This window comes from Mandrillus leucophaeus, unplaced genomic scaffold (genome assembly GCF_000951045.1).
Source record: "Mandrillus leucophaeus isolate KB7577 unplaced genomic scaffold, Mleu.le_1.0 Scaffold18, whole genome shotgun sequence".
Lineage (NCBI taxonomy): Eukaryota > Metazoa > Chordata > Mammalia > Primates > Cercopithecidae > Mandrillus > Mandrillus leucophaeus.
This window is the reverse complement of record NW_012101809.1, coordinates 2796972-2818987: the sequence shown is the minus strand read 5'-3', so window position 1 is coordinate 2818987 and position 22016 is coordinate 2796972. Positions and strand designations below refer to the sequence as shown.

Below are 22016 nucleotides of genomic sequence, written 5' to 3'. Positions count from 1 at the left end.
CACACACCCTTGGCAACATTATGACCCTTATTCTGGCTTTTTACCCACAATGCCTTAACATCCTGTGTTCTATTTCCAAGGTTTCTGTTTTTGTTGTTGTTGTTTCGTTTGTTTGCTATTTTGAGACGGAGTCTTGCTCTGTCGCCCAAGCTAGAGTGCAGTGGTGCGATCCTGGCTACTGCAACCTCCACCTCCCAGGTTGAAGCAATTCTCCTGCCTCAGCCTCCTGAGTAGCTGGAATTACATGCATGCGCCACCATGCCTGGTAATTTTTGTATTTTTAGTAGAGACAGGGTTTCACCATATTGGCCAGGATGGTCTCTATCTCTTGATCTCGTGATCCGCCCGCCTCAGCCTCCCAAAGTGCTGGGATTAAGGCGTGAGCCACTGCACCTGGCTGGTTTCTGCATTTTTAAAACGTTCCCTTGCCCACATATCTTCAGGAGTTTCCTCTGAGCCACTTCCGCAAGCTATGGTAGCACAGGTTCCCTCCAGCCTGGTCTTCCTGTGAGTTTGTGTAAACAGGTTGCAGGGAAAGGCCAGCCCTGCCCTACTAGGGCCATGTGCTCCCACCCCATTCTCCCTTTTTGTGGAAGGCTTTATGTTGAAGGTCCCTGGGATAGAGAAGGGAATGTCATCACACCCTCCCGAGGGAGGCCAGTGGGGTCTGGGGCCAGGTAGCATACAGAGGTAAACAAGAGGGCAGTCCCTGTGCAGTAAGTAGCTCAGAATGACTTTACTCAGGAAATACGACCATGACTCACTGGCTAGGAGTGCCCCACGGCCCAGTTCTTGTAGACCCGTGATAGCTCCTAGAAGATAGGAGGCTGCCGTGGTCAAGAAGGACCAAGCCTTGAAGTCTCACGGCACCCCCTGTGCTGGAGGTATAAGGCTCAGCGGCCAACTACTGGGTCTTGCAGTCCCCATCGTTGCCGTGGGCTGTCTTTACCTTCTTTAGTTCCTTCTGTAGCTCGGACTCAGCCATCACAACCTCCTTTGGCTTCTGGTACTGTGGATGGAGCCAGGAAGAAGAAAATAATTCAGTCACTGTCCCTTCTCCTTCCGTACACACTTGGGGCCCCTACTCCTTCTGATCCCCTTATTTGCACGAGAAAATTGAGGTCTATAGGATTGAATGATTTGCTCAAGGTCACGTGCCTGAGTAGGAGCGAACCTTGGACCAGAACCCAAGTTCAATTTCCACCGCTTCCCCTTCATCCTCTACCCTCTTCTAGCTGTGAATTATATGGTCAGGCTCCTCCCTGAGCCCCCTCCCTGCTCTCCCCTATGCTGAATTAGAGATGTCTGTTCTCCCACAAGCACACCCTAGGGCTTGGGGCTAGAACTGAGGACTCTTATGGGATGGGAAGTGGGCAGGGAAAGAGGAAGACTCTCCCTGATGCAGTGTCCAAGAAGTCTGGGTGAATCTTACAGAGATGATCAGGGTGCAGTTGGCGTGGGCAAAGCTTAGCAAGGCGTCATCCAGAGGTAGCTGGTGTCTATCTAGGTCAGGAATGGAGAACTTCTTGTAGTACCTGTGGGGACACCGAGAGGCCATTGGGGCACTTGGCAAGGTGACCCCAACAGCTGGGCATCAGGCCCTCTGCTGCCTAGCTTCTACATAGTTCTCCCACACCTTCCACACATGCAGAGAGGGAAAAGACAAGCCAGTTAGAACACCAGTATTTTAGAGCTCAGTGGCCCTGGAAAGCATAGAATGCAAGCCTTATGTCCAGTCCAGTGGCAGAAGAACAGAACCCAGTTATAATTCTGTGATTAGACCAGGGGTTGTAGTGACTCACATCTCAAGAGCTGGGTCTCCCTAAGACAGGCAGAAGAAGCCTGGAACACACAAATAGCTCAAGCAGCTTGGACTCCTCTACACCCAAAGCCTCATGGAGACACCAGAAAAATGGGGCGTGTTCTAACAACGGACAGAATAAGGACATTCAGACCTGTCTCCCAAAGCTGGGGCCCTATTGCTACCATTTACATAAGAAGTCCTCTGAAGGCCTCAACTACCTGTTCCTCTTTTGGGGCCTTTCAAGGCCTTGTTAGCCTGGCTCTACTTGTAGGCCAGAGGGAAAAGTATATCTACTAGGAGAAATCTCCTTGAGAGGACAAACCATGTAACTCATCATGGAAGCTGGACCTCTGGACTACTTGGCTGGCCCCAAGTCCCCACTCCTCCATTTTTACACATCACACATGGTCCTTATCATCTCCAGGTGCTGGTTCAGAGATTAATGATGCCTTTTAATTTAAAAAAAAAAAAAAACAGATAGCAACACCCAGTTCGTAATGTGTATAACTAGACTTCGCAGGAAATTTGACCCCCCTTATCAAAAAGAGAACTCGGCTCAGAGAGATGAAATGTGCCTTGTTTCACAGCCAGTTGTCAGTTGGGATGGAAGTCAAGATTAGATTAAGATTCCTTGTCTTTGGTCTGATGCTTACTACACCAAAGCACAATGAATGGCCTTTTCATCTCTAGCAATATACCAATTTGGCATTTTCCTTGGTGGAAATGTGGCTTAGGATCTGGCCAGGGGCTGCCAGACCTGTCACTTGGGCAAGGCATCACTTTCTGCTGCAGAGGTTGTATGGGCTGTGAAGGGAAACACCTCAGGCAGGTACAAACAGACTCAAGTGAGAGGTCTGGGGAGGATGGGGCTTTTAGTACTTCAGAGGGGCCTGGTCCTTGTGGTGACAGCTACCCTGAGTCCACTTCAAAAGCCCCTATGCCCTGGGGACTCAGAGAGTTGACATCAATGCAGCACTTCTGCCCCCGTCCTCCCTGCCCAAATCCCTCCGTTCAACAGAGACTCTGGGGCCCCTCTCCTCCCAGGTTCCCCACTCCCCACCAAGGTACTGGGACCCATGGCAGGAAAAGAATGTTTACTTAAAGGCTGACAGTTCAAAAGGAGTGGGGGCTGGGGGATCCTAATGGCACTGCAAGTTGCTTTATTTTCCAAAGCTCTGCCCCAGGGAAAGGCGATCCATCTGCCTGCAAACCGGGGATGGAATGCCTGCCTCATCCTCTTCCTAGCCAGCTCAGGCTGAGGGCTCTTCCTGGGGCCTTTGGTCTGGCCAGCAAAGGTGGCAGACACTGATAATAGGGGAGAGTCAAAGGTTAAACAGCAGAGATTAGATGAACACAAAGACTTGTTAGGAAGTGTTAACATCTTCCCTGCAAAGATACACAAAAAGCAGAACCAGGAGGGAAGCAGCCCAGCCGAACCATTCCCCCAGGCTGGGGCAGTGGGACCAGAAAACGAATCCCAGGGCTTGGCCACAACAGCAAGGACAGGATCAGAGGGAACTTAAGGTGCATAGCTTGCACCTGCTTTCCTTGAACTACTCCTACCTCCAGGCAAGAGGAATGAAGGCAGAGCACGTGGAGGCTCAGCTTGGTTTTGAGTCTGTTGTAATGGATTTAGTTTATTGGTTGAGGTTAAACAACTTCTTAGAAGCTCCTGACAGTCAGGCTCAAGGGAGTAGGGGGCATCTGCCTTTTCTCCTCCTGGGGCAGCCCACCCCATTCTCACCCCCATTCCCCAGACATGGGTTTTTTTTCCATGATGGGTACTGTACTTGACTTTCTCACCAGCACCTGGACAACAGAGAGACCCACTGTGCTTCTGGAAGAGTCATAACGTTCAGCTCAGACAGCTGTAGTAGGCAGCAGACATTTATTGGGCATCAACTGTGTCCCAGGCCTTGAGCTGTGAGCTGGGGATATAAGGATGAAGAAGAGGGCGGGCATGGTGGCTCACGCCTGTAATCCCAGCATTTTCGGAGGCTGAGGTGGAAGGATCACTTGAGGCCAGGAGTTCAAGACCAGCCTGGGCAACATAGCGAGCCCCTGTCTCTATAAAAAATTAAAAGAAAAAGATGAAGAAGAAACAAGGCCTCCAGATGCAGTGGCTCACTCCTGTAATCCCAGCTCTTTGGGAGGCCAAGGTGGGCAGATCACTTGAGGCCAGGAGTTCAAGACCAGCCTGGCCAACATGGTGAAACCCTGTCTCTACTAAAATACAAAACTTAGCCAGGTGTGGTGGCAGGCGCCTGTAGTCCCAGCTACTTGGGAGGCTGAGGCAGGAGAATCACTTGAACCCGGGGGCGGAGGTTGCAGTGAGCAGAGATTGTGCCACTGCACTCCAGCCTGGGTGACAGAGCAAGACTCCATCTCAAAAAAAGAAACAAGGCCATATCCCTGCTGATCATACCTTGTTTTGTTTCTGCTAAAAGTTGAATCCTTACAGCAGGATAGTTCCTTGGCTTCCAGCAGATGCCCCGCTCTCCCCCATTCCTACCTCCCTTCACTGTTCTATCTCAGCCATACAATGAAAGATGATATTTTAAAAAATTAATGCTTACTCTGTGCCAGGTTCTAAACACATTTAGTTGTCAAAACAACTCTCTCAGGTTGGTTACTTCTATTATCCACTTTTAAACAAAAGGAAACTGAGGCCCAGAAAAGTTAGATATCTTGCCCAACTCACAAAGCTGGTAAACAGAGAAGCCCGTATTAAAGTGAGAATCCCCCAAATCTCCTGACCCCTCCATGTCTCCACATTCTCACCACAAAGTAATAGCCCACCATGGTCTAGATTATTTGCATTTGTCCAAGGATGGGGCAGATATTGGGGTGGGAGGTGGGGATGTTCAACCATGAAACAGGTTGTCTCCCCTGGAGTCTAAACACTCTGCGGGCCCCCTGGGTACTCTCTCCAGCACATCAATGGCCTTGCTTTCTGAATGTCAAAAGTCTTCAAAAGACGTATGTGGAAGTAAAGGCTTGTCGCAGAACTCCTGGCCCTGCCCTGTGACCCTGGACAGGTCACTTAATTTCTGGGCCTCAGTTTCCACATTCCTTCTTCAAATAAAAGAGCTGCACTAGATGAACTTGAAGTCATTGTCAAAGGGCCCAGAACAGGCCAACTCTGTACCCTATCTTCTCCCTGTTCCACAGACAACTCCATTTTGGCTGTTTCAGGAATGACCTACTGCCTCCCTCTCTACACTCTCTACTGTATCCCCTCCCCAATTCCAGCCCTTCTCCAATCCAAAAGGGCACCAGAGGCCAGGCCATCAGAGGGAGAGAGACTCTGGAGGCTGAAGGCAGGAGCAGGGCTGCTGTGGACAATCACTCAGGTCGTGCCTCACATACCTCGGAGGGGGTGCCATGCACACCTGCACACTGCCAGAGGGTCCAGAGAAGCCTCCAACCAGTCCGCCCTTAGAAAAGCAGCAGGCAAATCTTCTTAAACATCAAGGCGCTAGGCAAACTCGGCACCCCCACCCACAGCCACCCCCTGCTAGAGAGTCACAATCACACACACATACTAAAGGCTCTCAGCCCCACCAAAGAGCAGCCTGTTTAATCCAGAGTTTCCTAAACTTACTTGACCACAGAATCCTTTTTTCTAGTGAAGCCTATTAACACCTCCCACAGTGTTAGTATCACCAATGTCAAATCAGCCAAGCTCTCCTCAGATTCTAGTTTCCAAAGAACTGTTGAGGACCTGCTTCAGGCCAGCCATTGTGCTGGCCTGTACATATACGATTTCATCCAATTCCCCAAAATCTGTGAAGTAGCTCTGAGTGTTCTCTGATAGATGAGGAAACCTTGCCTACCTTCTACAGCTAATATGTGACACAGGCCAGATTTAACCCAACAACTTCTCACTCCTGCACCCTGGCTCATTCCACTTACAGCGGCCAACTTCCAGGCTGAGGCTAGGAGCCCTCTTTCTGCACAAACGTTATTATCAGGAATAGATGGTTCAACACTGGGATCCTAGAAGAGCACTTTTTTCCTTCCCTGATTCAGCCCTCACTAATATGTGAGGCCAAGGACATGATACACTACAATCAATTCCTTCAAGTAAAGTCACCAACCCAGCTCTTCAGAGACAAGGCAAGTATGGGTAAAGAAACTCTGGCTTTGGTCAGTAACCACATTTCAGAATATTAGAACTGGGGCAGGTATGGAACCTCCCGGTGAAGGAAGAGGTCAAGTCAGAGAGAAATGCCATGATGTGGTGGAAAGTGCAGATGCCTGGGCATCAAGAGAGATGGTCACTAACTTTCCTTTCAGCAGGCTGGTTCATCGTGCTGACTTTATATATACATTTATATAATCATCTATAACACAAGAATAAAAGTATGGATCCTGCCCACCTTCCGATAGCATGATGATCAGAAAACAGATTTTAAATGTACTGTATCCTTAAAAAGCTAAACACTGTGGAAGGGAGTAGCCACTGAGTTTTTGGCTTCTGGCCAGAGGCCACACTGGTCTGGGTGTGGTGGCTCATGCCTATAATCTCAGCACTTCAAGAGGCCAAGGTAGGAGGATCACTTGAGCCCAGGATTTTGAGAGCAGCTTGGGCAAAATGGAGAGACCCTCAACTCTACAAAAAAAAATTTTAAACTTAGCCAGGTGGGGTGGTATGCAACCATAGTCCCAGCTTCTCAGGAAGATGAGGCGGGAGGATCCCTTGAGCCCAGGAGTTCAAAGCTGCAGTGAGCTATGATTGTGCAAAAGTGCACTCTAGCCTGGGCAATAGGGCAAGACTCCATCTCTTAAAACAAAACAAAACAAAACAAAAAAGAATGTCTATGCAGGCTATAACCCTTGATGAGAAATAAAGCTCTCCCTTCCAAATTAATTTTTTAAAAGGAATAGCCATTGAGTTCTATATAATTAATGGGAGTCAAGGTATAAAACACATTCCTCCAGGTAGAAGGTAAAAATGCCACTAAGTTCAGGAATGATCTGGCTAAGGGTTCAGCAGCCTCTAGGTAACCTCCCAAAGGAGAGACTTAAGGAGGACAGGGATGAGCCAGGCTGGGACACCGGACCAGAGGCTCAGTGTGGGTTCCAAAGTGGGCCCTGAAACACTCCTCTCTCCTCTATGGGAATCCAACCCTCAGCCCTGCCCCTCCAGGGGCATCACTCCCATCCCACCTGGACTCACCCATCATTTCAAAAATATCCAACAACCCCCACTTGCCTTAAGAGCTAGCGTGGGCCTCTAGTCACGGAGCTCCTGGCCAACAGCGCCACCTATGGCTGGATGTGCGCAGGAGATGGGACCCAGAGGATCTGCCCACAGATGAATTTTTTGGTGAGCTAGCTAGCTTCTCTTTCCTCACTCCCTGGTAATCACATTTCTGTCTGATATCTGTATTCGACAGTGACCTCTGGGGGACAAAAAAGAGGCAGCAGCCAGCTTCACAAAGTGCTGGGCTGCAGATTCAAGTGCTATCAGAAGCACTTTTGTTCCCAGTATGGACCCAAGGCCTCTTCCGCCGGGGAATGCTTGCTGAAGCATGGAGTTTGTTTTCCTACAGGCAATTTCTCTGTTGTCTGAAATTGCTAAATTCCACTTTAGGCAGTGACTCCTGTTAATGATGAGAACAATAACGGGAATAAACTGCCTCTTATCTGAGGGCTTCAAAGTGCTTTATAAACACAAACCCTTATTATTATGACTTGATATTTATAGACAAGGCCCACTGCAGGGGCTGCTGGCTGCATGTACAGCAATAATCCTGAAATTAATTCATCCATCTCCACCCTTTCCCCTGTCCTCTTAACCCTGCCAAAGCAATGGGATATGGGGGTCACAAGAGGATAGCAGCACCCAGGGCTGCAATGGGGGAGTCTGGGAGCTACCCTGCTTCCCTGTGGGCCTCGTGGGCCTGAGGGAGATGGAAGGGGAGACTGGCACCACATCACCTGAGGAGATGCACAAGGAACTGGGTCCCCATTACTGCATGTAAAGCAGGAGATGGGTGGGGGCATCCCCATGAGGCATGTTGAATGGCTTCACAGCTTGCGGACGGGTAACTTGTAAAACCTCCCATCTGAATGCACAAATCTATTTTGTGGGAGTTGGCCCTAGACTGTATTCTCTCTAGCCCAGGTCAAGATTGACTCATTTCAGGGCCATTCCCTTCGGGCCTCACATAGGGCATTTCTCTTCTCCTGTGATCAGCCAGGGCTTCAGAAACCTAAACGAGATCAATGCATTTCCAAAATGGAAATGCACTGTGGCCACCTTCTGTCCTTTCAACCCCTGCAGTTTGCCTCCCCTCTAAGGGACCACAAATGGAAGTTGAGTACCCCTTTTGAAGCATTATGCAAGAGATTTCCAAGCAGCCCAAGCATCTGCCCCACTGTCACTCAGTCTGGGGAGGGATTAGGTTTACTGCTGCCCAGTCTGCTTTAAACTGCTGTCAAGTACTGCTTTAAAGGACTGTCACTGCCACTTCAGACAGGTGTGCCTTCCAAGCTATGGCTCCCTGCCAGCTCTGACACTGATGTCACCAGGCCACCCTTAACAAGGACTGGATCCAGCCAGGAGACCAAGATCATAATAACCTTTCAGGAGAACCACCTGAGACCACAAGCTAATGGTCGTGTGATTTCCCTCATCATCTCATTCATTCAACAAATATTTACTGAGCTCCTGTCTATGCCAGGTACTATACTAGACACTCATTCAAGTTTCTCTTCCCTGATGGAGCTGATTACATTATTCAGGCTGGTCCTGCAGAGAGGAAGCCCTTCCAATACCTGGAAGCAGAAGGGCTTCCTCTCTGCAGGACCAGCCTGAATAATGATCCTAACCCCAGATCAAACCCCACCTACAGCCTGCTCATACACAAGCACACAGGGTGCCCTCCACGCTACTCACTTCTTGTTGGTTGTTTTGACAATGATGCAGCGCTCCTTCTGGTCCACACAGACACTGTAGACATCCTTAGCATAGGGGAGGTTTCGAATTCGCCACTGGAAACTCTTCTTGGTGTCCTTGCGCATGAAGATAGGCTACAGAAGGCAAATCCAACTCGAGGACTGTTCCTGGGGAAGGGAAGGCTCCACCCTCATCAGAGCTCTACCCCGGGGCATAAGACCCTCAACTCTTCTCCACTGCTGCCCTCTGACACTACTATTGCTACAACACTCCAGGCCCTGAGCCCCTGCCCTGGGATGATCAAGCCAAAATGTCTGTATTCATTGAAACAAACATTTATAGATTGTTGTGTCCAGGTGGCACACTGGAGGCGAGGAGGTGAACAAGACATGGTCCCTGTCCTCAAGAGCCAGCAGCCCACAGCCCACCCCCACCTCAGCCCGTGCAAGACACCTGGACAGATGGACGTACATTGGCATTGCTTTCCTTGATGAGTTCAGGCCCCAGGTTTCCTGCTCCTAGGAGCGCTGGCTCTCCTACTTCAAGCTGCCACTGGCCCATGGCTCCCAGGGCACTTTTCACACGCCACTTTCTCACTGGGGAGAGAAGCAAGCATCAGGATGAGAGTGAAGAGAGGGTCTCTGCTCTTTTCTGTCGAATCACCGGCACCACACTAGGTAACCAGCACAAGATGAAAGTGGGAGTGTTGGGCCTTTACTCTCGGCTTTAATTTAAGGAGGGACCTCACAACTTCTGAAATTTCAGTAGAGCATTTCAACATTAGACAACCTGCAAAGCGCATCTCATGGGCGCTCAGGCAAAAGGAACTGGAATGAAGCTCTGAGAGGAGCCAAGTGGAGTCAAGAAACCCTCAGGTATGGCTTCAAGCAAAGAGAAGAAGTGAAAATTAGGAAAAGGGTTGTTTCTGGTAATGGAGAAAATCTGGATCCCAAAAAAGAGTTGAGGCACATTTTTTCCCTCAAAAACATGCAGAGGAAAAAAGAAGAGGGTGAAAGCTGTTGGGCAGGTCTGTATCATGATTCAGAAAGTCCAAATATAGAAATTCACTCATTTCAGGTACACCTTGCTTTAAAAAACAAAAACAAAAACAAAAAAAACGCCCCAAAGCTGCATTTAAACAAAATTGTAGGCACATGCCATATTTTAAATGCACTGTTTATAAAAGATCTAATGAGAATTTTTTGTAAAAGGGAGTCCTTTTAGAATGCAAATAACCATCTTTATTTTACCTTAACAACCCAGATGCTTGCATAAGATTTTAAGGCACATATATTATGAAAATTATAAATCAAGAAACTAGTTGAATGGACAGTACCTGAAAACCCCTGCTGAGATTTTCATTTTCAGGAACCATGCAGTCCATCACTGCAGGGGGATCTTTTCTGAGCTGTGACCTCCCATCCTCCAGTTCCTTTCCCTTCCTGCCGCATTTGGAATCTGGGGGCTGCCTGCTATGGTATCCTCCAGCCTGAGGAGCCCAGTTGGTGCTAAAGACCAGCAGCCTCTGTAGCTGTTTAAGGAGCTAAACAACTCAAAAAGTGCATAGTACTTGGTTACAGTTGTTTCTGTTTGTGTCTTCTTCCAGGTAGGAGTTGATAGCTACAGTCAGGTTCTCAGCACTAGGCAGGCCAGCTGTTTACTTTAGACCTTTTGAGCAGCTGTGTCAAATCCAAATGCCCTTATCGCTATAAGTAAGGCACACAACCTGAACACAAAAGTGTGCTGTAAAATTAGAATTTTCCCTTGGATATGTGCTTTTATAAGGTCTGCTGCATTCTGCAGTGTGATTTTATTACCTCTTAGGGCCAAAAATTCTCCCTAGAAACACATTTCCAAGTTTATAATGAAAATTAATAAGGAAGAGTAAAACTTGGAAATATGCTTTATAGGCAACTTTTTTTCCCCCACAAATACTTCTCTCTTAAGTGAATGGACTGTGACCAGGAGTATATCCAAATCTATTCAGTGTTAATACCTCTCTTCACTGGAAGCAGCCTTCTGGGGGCCTCTGTCACAGTCGCGAACTCAGAAGTGACAAATGCCTCTGAGCAGCAGCTTATTGTGAAAAGATCCATGTACCCTACTCTATACTACAGGAAAGATCACTCTCAGATTCTTGCTCAGACTAGGTATAAAATGCTGTGTGTAGAATAAGGCAGGAAATTACTTTTTTTCTCAGGCATATTGACAATGGTATGGGGACAGCTCACATTGGACGGCAGTGTCAGAACCACATAAACACTTGGGACCATTTAGTGTAAGGGCAAACAAGCACCCTTAGACTCCAATGGTGCCACTTTATAATAGAACACAACCATCACAGATTTTAAAGGTGGAAGTTCCTTTAGAAAGCATCTACTCCAATGTCTGTACTTTTAAAATGAAAAATAGCATTTCTTCCCTGACTGCTCTCTTTCAACCCCTGCCACTACTCTCCAGGAAACAGAGTATGAAGAATTACTGAGGCTCAAGGAGACAATCTTACAAATGCCACAGCTAAACTCCGGGCCTCGTAACTCCAAATTCAGAATTTGAATTATTAATAAAACTTTATTCTGAAAGTGTTCAATAAGCATATGTAATATTTTGAAAGGTTTCTGTTTTTTTTTTTCAAGTAGATCAATTAATTTTTTTATATTTGACCTTTAAAGGGTAAGCTTTGATTATCTGAAAAAGTAAAATATGAGGACTACCTCACTACCTGGGGCTGGATAAGTGAGGTGCCCCGTTAAGTCATGGGCCTTGCTAAATTGGGTGTCCTAATGCACAATACAGCACCAGGGTGGCCTGGAGGGACGATAACCACCCCAGGATTTTCTGTGCACTCTTTTACTCCAAGAAATTTTGAGTTTTACACAGAAAACTTCCCAAGAAGTACTCAAAGAAGGAAGAAAGTCAGCTGCTGGTTTCCTTACTTCTGACATTAAAAACCACTCAGGGAACTTGACACCTCCGGCTGCTTCACCTTTATTTTTTGTTTAAACATCTTGAGAATTAAATTCTTTGTTAGAATGCAGAAGAAAGTCTCCTTTTCCATTCCCTCTAGAGATAAGACCCAATAAAAGATTTTGGTGAAGTCCTCCTTATTTTTCCCATGCACAAGTGCACATGTGCAAACGCACATGTAAAAATGCACACTTTGTCTTGTCTTTCTTGTCCCTGTCTTTGTTCCTGAACTCAAGGACGGCTCCTGTGGCAACAGAAGACTGTTTCCACCTGCTGTCACTCTGATTTGATTATATGTTAAACCCAAACTGGTGTGTGTGGGGCAGCTTCCCGGGCCGCTGTCATATCTTCCCAGCTGAGCCCCAGCCAGACCCTGGAAAGGAGACTTTCCACCCTGGTTAAGGGTCTGATGGGGAATATATAAAGGTGGTGGTGCCTGGGGGCTTTTTCCTAAGTCAGCAGGAAGCAGGCTGATGTCCCAGACTGCTGAAAGGAGGCCCCATCTTTCAGGTGGGCTGGAAAGTAGACGTCCTAAAGGCCTCTTTCCCCAAAGCTCCAAGCCCTGGCCCGCTTCCAATGTGGATAATTACATTCCCCTTCCCTAAATACTCCCTGCAGCTTAAACTGGATGCAGGATTCTTCTTTTCTGCCCTAAAACACTGCAACATTGCTATGTGGCTATTAAACAGCTGCCATGTCCCATCCCAGAGGAGGCCGAAGGGAATCGAGTGGGTCATTTATAAAGCCAGTGAAGTGCTTGGGGATGAAAGTGCTCAATATCCTCCAAATGCAGCCTCGGGTGGTTAGGCTGGCGGTCAAATACCAAAGCAGATTAAGTCGGTAATCCGAATGTAATCGCTGGGGGATGGCCTGCCCTTCAGCCTCAGCCCCCTTGGACATGCTGTGTTCTTCTCAGGCTGGTTTGATGTTCCGATCATTGTTATGGGGCCTTCAGTTTTTTCCTCTATGAATACATGCAGCAATCATTGTGGGGGGTGGGAATGAATAGCACTGAGAGGGTAGGAAAAAAAATAGGACACTAACATGCTTATTAACACCAACTGGAGGAACTCTGTCCCAGACTGACGCACACCTATTGGCAATTCTTTGTCTGTAAATTACTTTGAGTTTTTCTAACAGAAAACCAGTTTGGCTAATTTTCAAATTTGTATACTTAGCTAGAAAAATGGAAACTATTCCTATTTATTGCCACGAAAACCATGTCCCTATTTTGCTTCATAGAATGCATAAGCAAAAGCCAGCTCAAACCCTGGGATTATTTATACTTAAAAATTAATAATGAATAGTATTTTGCCAGGGCAGCTGGGGTGGTGGGCAGGAAGAAGAGTACGAAAAAGATCTGCTGTTCTAGAGCTGGGCCCAGTGGCTCCAGTGAGGTCCTCCTGTCTGCTCATCAGTCCACACTCAGGCCTTTCTGGGCAAAGAAAAACATAGTAAGAAGAAAAGAAAGTTGGATTTAAGTATTCTCAACTCCCAGCACTATGTTGTTGAGGACTAAAGCCTGGACTCTTAATTGGACAGAACTAGGCTTAAATCCTGGCTTAGAAACTAGCTACATAATTCTCAACAAGGTGCTTAACCTCTTTGAGCTTCCATTTTTTCCAAATGTAAAATGGAGACAAGAGTATCTACCTCATAGGGCTTTAATGAGGATGAGTAAATGAGGTAATTCACATAGAGCACTTAGCATGGTGCCCAGTAAGAGTCATGATATTAATATCATTATTAGGTCAACTTTAGCCAAACAGTGTTCTCCTGTGAACAGTCTTCTCCATTTCCGCTTTTAAGAAAGAGGAGTTTGGAAGCCACGGTCTATTCCCCACCTGCCACCAGGAGAAGTGACAGGTTAATGTGGGATATCAGGGCACATGGTGCTACAAATGAAGAAATCTGGACTTGTTTTTAATTTCAGTTTCATGTCCAAGCACAACAAAGACACCGGGTTTTATTTGTTTGTTTTTACAGCCGCAGCAGCTATAGCTGTTTTATTTGCTCTGTGTGGAGGAGTAGAGAAGTGGCATGGGGGGCTGGGAGTGAGGAGCTGTGGCTACTCTCTGGCCTGGTTATGGTGGTGGCTAGTCCACGTGACCTCTGCTTTCATAAGTTCTCCCCTGTTAGGCATTCCAAGGCTGTCATCCCCTGGGAGCACTATAAATTACAATGCATTGTGAGGATATTACTACTGTATTGGTTTCCACCGAATCAGTGTCATATGCTAAACACATCAAGATTTTTAATAGCACCAGACTAAACCAATTGGGACTGGAGCCCAAGCAGCTCATAATAAGGAGGGATCAACACTTCACTGTGTGACTGAACATGCGCAGGACAAACATTTTAAGACTGGAGACTGAGGGAATGCAAGCCAGTGTAATCCACGTTGTCGGTTCTAGACATTTATGAGCTGTCAGAAAAAGGGAAAAAGAAATTCCCTCACCAATACTACCTGTCGATCAGGCCCAGGAAGAAATTAAAGCCAAGAATAATGACAGGAAAATAAACCAGCCCGTGATTCCATCATTGGTCTTAGCATTTCAGATGGAACTTAATAAAGAGACCAACTCCCACTGCTGACAGCCTTGGGCCCTGGGTCAAAGAGCCAGCCACCTAGCTCTGGGAAGCTGGTTAATGCTGATGTGCACACCTGAGAACACAGTGGACAAATCAAATAATTCCCAGAAATCTGAGCTGGAGCCGCTACCCATGAGCCTGTTCTTAGAGGAAAGGCGCTGCAGGAATGAAAGTGACCACACTGCTTTTCTGGCGGTGACGACCTACCCACACGAGAACATGCCTCTCGCAAAGGATCTCCTTCATCCCTCCCCGGAAGAGGAGAAGAGGAAACACAAGAAGAAATGCCTGATGCAAAGCCCCAATTCCTACTTCATGGATGTGAAATGCCCAGGATGCTATAAAGTCAACACGGTCTTTAGCCATGCACAAATGGTAGTTTTGTGTGTTGGCTGCTCCACTGTCCTCTGCCAGCCTACAGGAGGAAAAGCAAGGCTTACAGAAGGATGTTCCTTTAGGAGGAAGCAGCACTAAAAGCACTCTGAATCAAGATGAGTGGGAAACCACCTCAATAAACACATTTTGGATATTAAAAAAAAAAAAAGAAAGAAAGTGACCACGCTGCAAAATCACTGTTTTGACCCTCTTGGACTGAGATGTTCTTCAAGATGAGGACCATATTTTACAGTGTTGCCTTTGAGGCAAGCTCAGAAGCTCTGCCTCTGATACTCGCTTGCTCCTGGTGTGGCTTCAGAAAACAAACAAACGAACAAATAAAAACAAAAAAAAAAACAAGGAAAAACAAATTGTGGTGAAAGTCTGCCCTTATCCCTCCTAAACCTACAAGGCTGACTTCCAATACCACCTCCTCTGTAAAGTTTTTTCCCAACTGTTTCTCTACATCTTAGAATTACTCTCTCATTTGTCTGGGGCGAAGGGTAGGGATGAATTTTACTGGTCAAAAGGACTTGCACTCCACTTTCGGTGCCCAGATTATTCGCAGGAACATTGTTGTCTCGAGGGCTTCAGTCTCTCCCAGCTTCTACATTTGATCTGGGCTCCTGCCTCAAGCCTAAGGCTAGGAGTGGTCACTGTGCTTAGGTCAGCACCAAGTATTCCTAAAGGCCCACTGGGAGCCTCTGTCACTCACCAAGTAGTTCACTCGTCTTCTCGTCATATTCTTCAGCCATTTCCTTGCCATCTGGGAATAAATAGTGCACCTTCCTTCTCCCTGTGCACAAAACAGAGAGCGCCTTACCTCAAAGCCTCCCCTTGCCCTGTCCCTTGCAGATCAAGGGGCCTATCTGGGAAACAGCACCAGCCTTGGGAGTACTGAGGAACCCAGCCAGGGCCTCCCCAAACTCCTTGCCAACCATCACCCACCATTACTTTAAAACATGTCCTGAGACTCTCTCCCTTTCTGAAGCTTTCCTTGAACATGTCTTTGCTCTGCTGTTTCCTCTACCAGCAACAGCTCCATACTTTTTCCTATCTATGGAACTCTTCTTTGCCCTTCAAAATCCAGCTCAAATGTCACTTCCACTGGGAAGTCTTCCTCCACTATCACCTCCAGCCACCTTCGTAGGATTAATCACGTCCTCATGTGTGCCTCCCTAATGTTTTACTCATATCCATAGTGGAGCGTTTACTACATACCATGATACTTTTAAAAAGCATTTGTCTTCCCATGAATGACAACATATTTATCTCTCTCTCCCCACTTCCTAAAACCAAGCCTATGTGTTCAGGACATTGAATTAGGTTTCCTGCCAAGCACTCCCTCTAGCCATGCCAGTGCCCTGCCTTCTGCACATCTCCAGGCCATTCCTATCATACAGTAACACAACGCTAAGTCCTCATGCATTTTCTTCATGGCACTTACTTTGGTTATGATTTTACATCTATTTATGTGACTCTCTGATTATTGCCTCTCTTCTACTAGATAGGAGGGGTTTCATCCCCATGCTATGGTTTCCTAAAGACCAAGCGTGGCTCCTGGCATATACTAGGAGCTCAACTAAATACTGATTAAAAGGATGAATAAACATTGATGCACTATCCACTGAAAGAATAGAAGAAACTAAGGGAGGCCGGGTGCAGTGGCTCACACCTGTAATCCCAGCACTTTGGGAGGCCGAGGCTGGCAGATCACAAGGTCAGGAGTTCAAGACCAGCCTGGCTAACATGGTGAAACCCCATCTCTACTAAAAATACAAATAAGTTAGCTGGGCGTGGTGGCGGGTGCCTGTAGTCCCAGCCACTCAGGAGGCTGAGGCAGGAGAATTGCTTGAACCTGAGAGGCAGAGGTTTCAGTGAGCTGAGATTGCACCACTGCACTCCATCCAGCCTGGGCAACAGAGTGAGACTGTCTTAAAAAAAAAAAAAAAAAAAAAGAAGAAGAAGAAGAAAAAGAAACTAAGGGAGTCTCCTAGCCCAATTCCTCTACCCATGGAGCATTTGCTTAAAAGTGGCTATGTAATTTCCCCTTTCTTTTTATAGGTAGGGAAGTAGATACAGGCAGACCCCTCAGTAAAACTAGTAACAGAGCACTAACATCCAGTAGACAAGTACCCTATGTATGCTTAATGAATAAGAGCCCCAAGGTGCCTTCTTCCTGTCCAATTCACTTCTCTGGTATACAGTCCCTTGAGCCATTCCTAATTGGTATTCTGCGTAAACTCACCCCTAAATTTGCAGGGCCTCTAGCAGAGCCCTAGGTTATACCACCCTTAATCATTTGGATGGCTCACAAGCATTAGAAAGGGCTCTCCTGCAGGAGCTTGATCCAAGGTACTGCCTGGGAGGAGCTGAGGGGGTCTTGCCTGACCATCTTCTCCCCTTGGCATCTAGCCTTGAGTCCAGACAGGATGCAGTGCTTACGAAATCCACCAGGCATTTCACATGTCTTAACAAATTTAATTCTCACAATAATCCTATGTGTCTTCATTACCTGTATTTCATAGATGAGGAAAACTGAGGGCTTTTTTTTTTTTTTTTTTTTTTAACAGAGTCTCGCTCTGTCGCCAGGCTGGAATGCAGTGGCGCAATCTCAGCTCACTGCAACCTCTGCCTCCTGGGTTTAAGCAATTCTCCTGCCTCAGCCTCCCGAGTAGCTGGGACTACAGGTGCATGCCACCACACCAGTTAATTTTTGTATTTTTAATAGAGAGAGGGTTTCGCCATTTTGGTCAGGATGGTTTCAATCTTCTGAACTCGTGATCCACCCACCTCGGCCTCCCAAAGTGCTGGGATTACAGGCGTGAGCCACCACGCCCGGCCAACTGAGGCTTTTTTTTAGAGAGTCTCGCTCTATTGCCGAGGCTGGAGTGCAGTGGTGTGATCTCGGCTCACTGCAACCTCTGCCTCCTGGGCTCAAGTGATCCTCTACCTCAGCCACCACCATGCCCAGCTAATTTTAAAATTTTTTTGTAGAGATGGGGTCTTACTATGTTACCCAGGCTGATCTCAAACTCCTGAGCTCAAGCGATCCTCCTGCCTTGGCCTCTCAAAGTGTTGGGAATACAGGAATGAGCCACCACACCCAGCCCTTAACTTTGTTTAAAGTGGGTTTTCCCAAACAAGTGTTTTTGTTTAAGAGTGTCTGCCTATGTTCCCTAGGCTGGAGTGCAGTGGCTATTCACAGGCATGATTATAGCATACTACAGCCTCAAACTTCTGGCCTCAAGCAATCTTCCTGCCTCAGTTTCCCTAGTAGCTGGGATTACAGGTGCCCAACACAAGTGTTTAGTTTTTATAAAGTCAACTATATATTTTCTTTCTTTGTGGTTACTGCCTTAGAAGTTGCACTCAGAGTATCCTCCCTTACTCAATGATTATGCGATACTTATCTATACTTTGTTTTAATAGTATATTTATTCTAGAAATAAATGTATATATAAATTATTAAGTATATTAGTATATTTTTGTAAAAGAAAAAATAACTGTGAGTGTACGCATGGAATAATATAGAAGTTTATGTATAAAAATATAAATTATGGGCTGGGCGTGGCGGCTCACGCCTGTAATCTCAGCCCTTTGGGAAGCTAAGGCAGGCCAATCACCTGAGGTCAGGAGTTCAAGACCAGCCTGGTTAACATGGTGAAACCCCGTCTCTACTAAAAATACAAAAAAAATTAGCCAAGCGTGGTGGCGGGCACCTATAATCCCAGCTACTCAGGAGGCTGAGATAGGAGAATCCCTTGAACCCAGGAGGCAAAGGTTGCAGTGAGCCGAGATTGCGCCATTACACTCCAGTTTGAGCAACAAGAGTGAAACTCATCTCAAAAAACAAAACAAAAAAAACACTAAATTATGATTATCTGGGTGGTAATATTATACGTGACTTATTTTATTTTTCATATTTCCACAATGAATTATTTCTTTAAAAAATCAAAAGGACATTGAATTCTCATTATCCAACTCAAGATATCAATAGCCATGATTCTTGGTGGAGGGGAGTAACCCTCCCCCACTCCCATATCCCTCCTACACACCCAGGGGTAAACCTGCAGGTTTGACAAGGCAAACCACATATGCAATACTGAATTGTTTTTCAGTTTGTGGATAGGGTAGAATCTAACATCATTTTGTGATGCTACTAACAAAAGAACTTAACAAAATCCTGGCTGATAAAATATTTGTTTAAACACTACTGTGACCAAAAAGAGTGAAAGCAGGGACTGGAGTGGATCTTTGTATACTCATGTTCAGAGCAGCATTATTCACAATACCCAAAAGTTGGAAGCAACCCAGGTGTCCATTAACAGATGAATGAATCAACAGAATGCAGTATAGACATACAATGGGATATCACTCAGCCTTAAAAAGGAGCAAAACTTTGACACATGCTACAATATCCATACCTCTGTGCCTACCTCTTCCAGGCACAGCCCTTGGTCCTTGCTGTATCTCCCCTAAAAACACGGGGAACATTTAGAGGTTTACTTTACAAACGATATTACAGCCAGAAAGGACCTCAGACATAACAATCGTAGCCCATCCACTTCATTTTACAGATGAGGAAAGTGAGATCCAAGCAAGTAAAGGGGCCGACTAGAGAGCCTGTGGTGAATTAACGGCACAGCTGGAAGCATCCAACTGTGGCAACATGGATGAACCTTGAAGCATTACGCTAAGTGAAATATGCCAGTTACAAAAAGATAAATATTGTATGATTCCACTTAGATGAGGTTCTTAGAGCAGTCAAATTCATAGAGACGGAAAGTCAAATGGTGGTTGCCAGGGGATGGGAGGAGGAGGGAATGAGGAGTTGGCGTTTGATGGGTACAGAATTTCACTTGAGCTGAGTGTAGTGGCACATGCCTGTAGTCCCAGCTATTCAAGAGGCTGAGGTGGGAGGATTACATGAGCCTAGGAGTTCAAGGCTGCAGTGAGCTATGATCGTACTACTGTACCCCACAGCCTGGGTGACAGAGCAAGACCCTGTCTCCAAAAAGAAAAAAATTTCCGTTGAGAAAGATTAAAAAGTTCTGAAGATGGTGGTGATAGTTGCACAACAATGTGAATGCACTTAATACCACAGAACTGTACACTTAAAAATGATTAAAATGCTAAATTCTGTGATGTATTTATTACCACAATAAAAACAGAAACCACTGTCCTATGAGAAAATGTCCTAAATATTTAGCAAGGCATAAGAAATCTATCACAATATGTCCCAATTTATCTGTAACCTCTCTTCATTTTCCACAACATCCCCTTATTGCTGCTTGAGAAAAGGGACCTTTTTATTCTCCCTTCTATCCTGGCATGTAGCATAGTACCTGACATAGTTACAGGTGGTTTGTTCTGACTGGGTGACTGCTTTAACATTACTAAACGTTTTGTTACTCCCCTAGTAATCAGGCACGTACCTTCACACCTTTACATATGGGCCCTTATATGTGAGTCGTTCTTCCTTGAATAGCTATCCCCTCTTCTTCACTCAGCAAACACCTATTTTAATTCTTTTTTTTTTCCTGTTTTTTTTTTTTTTTTTTTTTTTTGAGACAGGGTCTCGCTGTGTCGCCCAAGCTGGAGTGCAGTGGCATGATCTCGGCTCACTGCTGCGTCTACCTCCCTGGCTCAAGTGGTCCTCTGGCCTCAGCCACAAGGTAGCTGGGACTACGGGGCATGTACCGTGATGCCCGGCTAATTTTTGTCTTTTGTTTGTTTGTTTGTTTTTTGTCTGAGACAGAGTCTTACTCACTTGTCACCCAGGCTGGAATGCAGTGGTGCAATCTCAGTGCACTGTAACCTCCGTCTCCCGGGTTCAAGCGATTCTCCTGCCTCAGCTTCCAGAGTAGCTGGAATTACCTAGGTGCACACCACCATGCCTGGCTAATTTTTTTGCATTTTTAGTAGACATGGGGTTTCATCATCTTGGCTAGGCTGGTCTCGAACTCCTGGCCTCAAAGGATCCGCCCACCTCAGCCTCCCAAAGTGCTGGGATTACAGGCGTGAACCACCACACCCGGCCATAATTTTTGTATTTTTTGAAGAGATGAGGTTTGGCCATGTTGCCCAAGCTGGTCTCGAACTCCTGAGCTCAAACGATCCACCCGCCTCAGCCTCCCAGAGTGCTGGAATTACCGGCGTGAGCCACTGTGCCTGGCCTTATTAATTCTTCAGGACCCAGAAACATCATCACTTCTGTTGGGTCTTCTTCCAAAGAGATGTCGCTTACACCTTCACTCTTTCCTACCATTTTATACAAGACTACAACCTCTATTTAACACATCTTATTACTTAAATACATGTTTTTCCCAACCAGTCTAAGTCCTGTGACAACATATCTTTTTCTTTCTGTTCTAGTTTAGAGCTTGGCACATAGTAAAAGCCTCCCTAAATGTTGCACGAACGAGTAAATGATTTTAATATCCACAAACTCCAGGCTTCCCTGATTGGCCTTTGCCTGTGAATGTGAATCACCAGCTATTATCTTGAAAGTCTCAGGAACTTCAGACACAATTCATCCTGGTTACCCAGTGGGTCCAGAAAGGACCCAAGTGCACAGGGGGCTGACATCGGCCAATCCTAGGGTGAGGAAAAGTTAGATATCCATGCCCCTGTGCCCACTTCTTCCAGGCACAGCCCTTGGTCCTTGCTCTAGCTCCCCTTAAGACACAGAAAACATTTAGAGGTTCACTTAACAAAAATGTTACAGCTGGAAAGGACCTCAGAGATAACAACGGTAGTCCATCCACTTAATTTTACAGATGAGGAAAGTGAGGCCCAAACAAGTAAAGGTGCCGACTGGAGAGCCCGTGGTGAATTAATGGCACAGTCGGAACTAGAGCCCAGGCCTCTCTCCTCTCTAAAGTCTAAAACATTCTTGGATTTCAGTTTCCTCTTCTGTAAAACGGGGTGGAAAATTAGCCTCTCAGGACAGTGGTGAGGAGCAAATGAGATAACGAATGTAAAAGAAATTACTATATTAGCAACAGAACTCAGAGCGGGGCGAGATGGTGTAGAGGAATTTAAGGGGTGTCCGGAGACATGTGTTCCGGTCATGTCATCTCTGTGAGCCTCAGTCTCCTCATCCGCAAATGCAGGACCTGGCCCGGCTGACCACCGAGACCCTTCCAGCTCTGCCGACCCAGGCCCTGAGGCCCTTCCCGGAGGGCCGGACCCTGGGGGAAAAAAACGAAGGAGCTCGCGGGGACCCTCGAGTTACCGTCCTGCAGCAGTGCAGTCTTCTGGGCTGTCCGCAGACTCTCCAACCAGCCCGTCACCGCCATCTTTCCTCTGCTAAGCAGCCCGCCCGGCCGCTGCCATGGCAACCGTTCCACTGAAGGTCACTTCCGG

The 22016-nt window shown here is 46.5% G+C and overlaps 1 protein-coding gene across 1 annotated transcript; it reads right to left on the bottom strand.

Moving 5' to 3' along the window:
* Positions 1–712: 712 nt before the first annotated feature.
* DPCD (deleted in primary ciliary dyskinesia homolog (mouse)) lies at positions 713–21992 on the bottom strand. The gene is made up of 6 exons (XM_011977430.1): positions 21886–21992; positions 15361–15441; positions 9183–9307; positions 8712–8845; positions 1433–1535; positions 713–1009 (listed from the first exon to the last, which is right to left on the bottom strand). The coding sequence occupies exons 1-6, from the start codon at positions 21947–21949 to the stop codon at positions 905–907; spliced, it is 612 nt and encodes a 203-aa protein (XP_011832820.1). The 5' UTR covers positions 21950–21992; the 3' UTR covers positions 713–904.
* Between the last annotated feature and the right edge of the window lie 24 nt (positions 21993–22016).

Excerpts from the sequence above, each read along its gene's own strand:
- DPCD (XM_011977430.1), bottom strand. The coding sequence starts at position 21,949 with ATGGCGGTGACGGGCTGGTTGGAGAGTCTGCGGACAGCCCAGAAGACT. Across the intron at positions 15,442-21,885 it reads GACTGCACTGCTGCAGGACG|GGAGAAGGAAGGTGCACTAT; the intron begins GTAACTCGAGGG and ends TTTTGTGCACAG. Across the intron at positions 8,846-9,182 it reads TCAAGGAAAGCAATGCCAAT|CCTATCTTCATGCGCAAGGA; the intron begins GTACGTCCATCT and ends TGCCTTCTGTAG.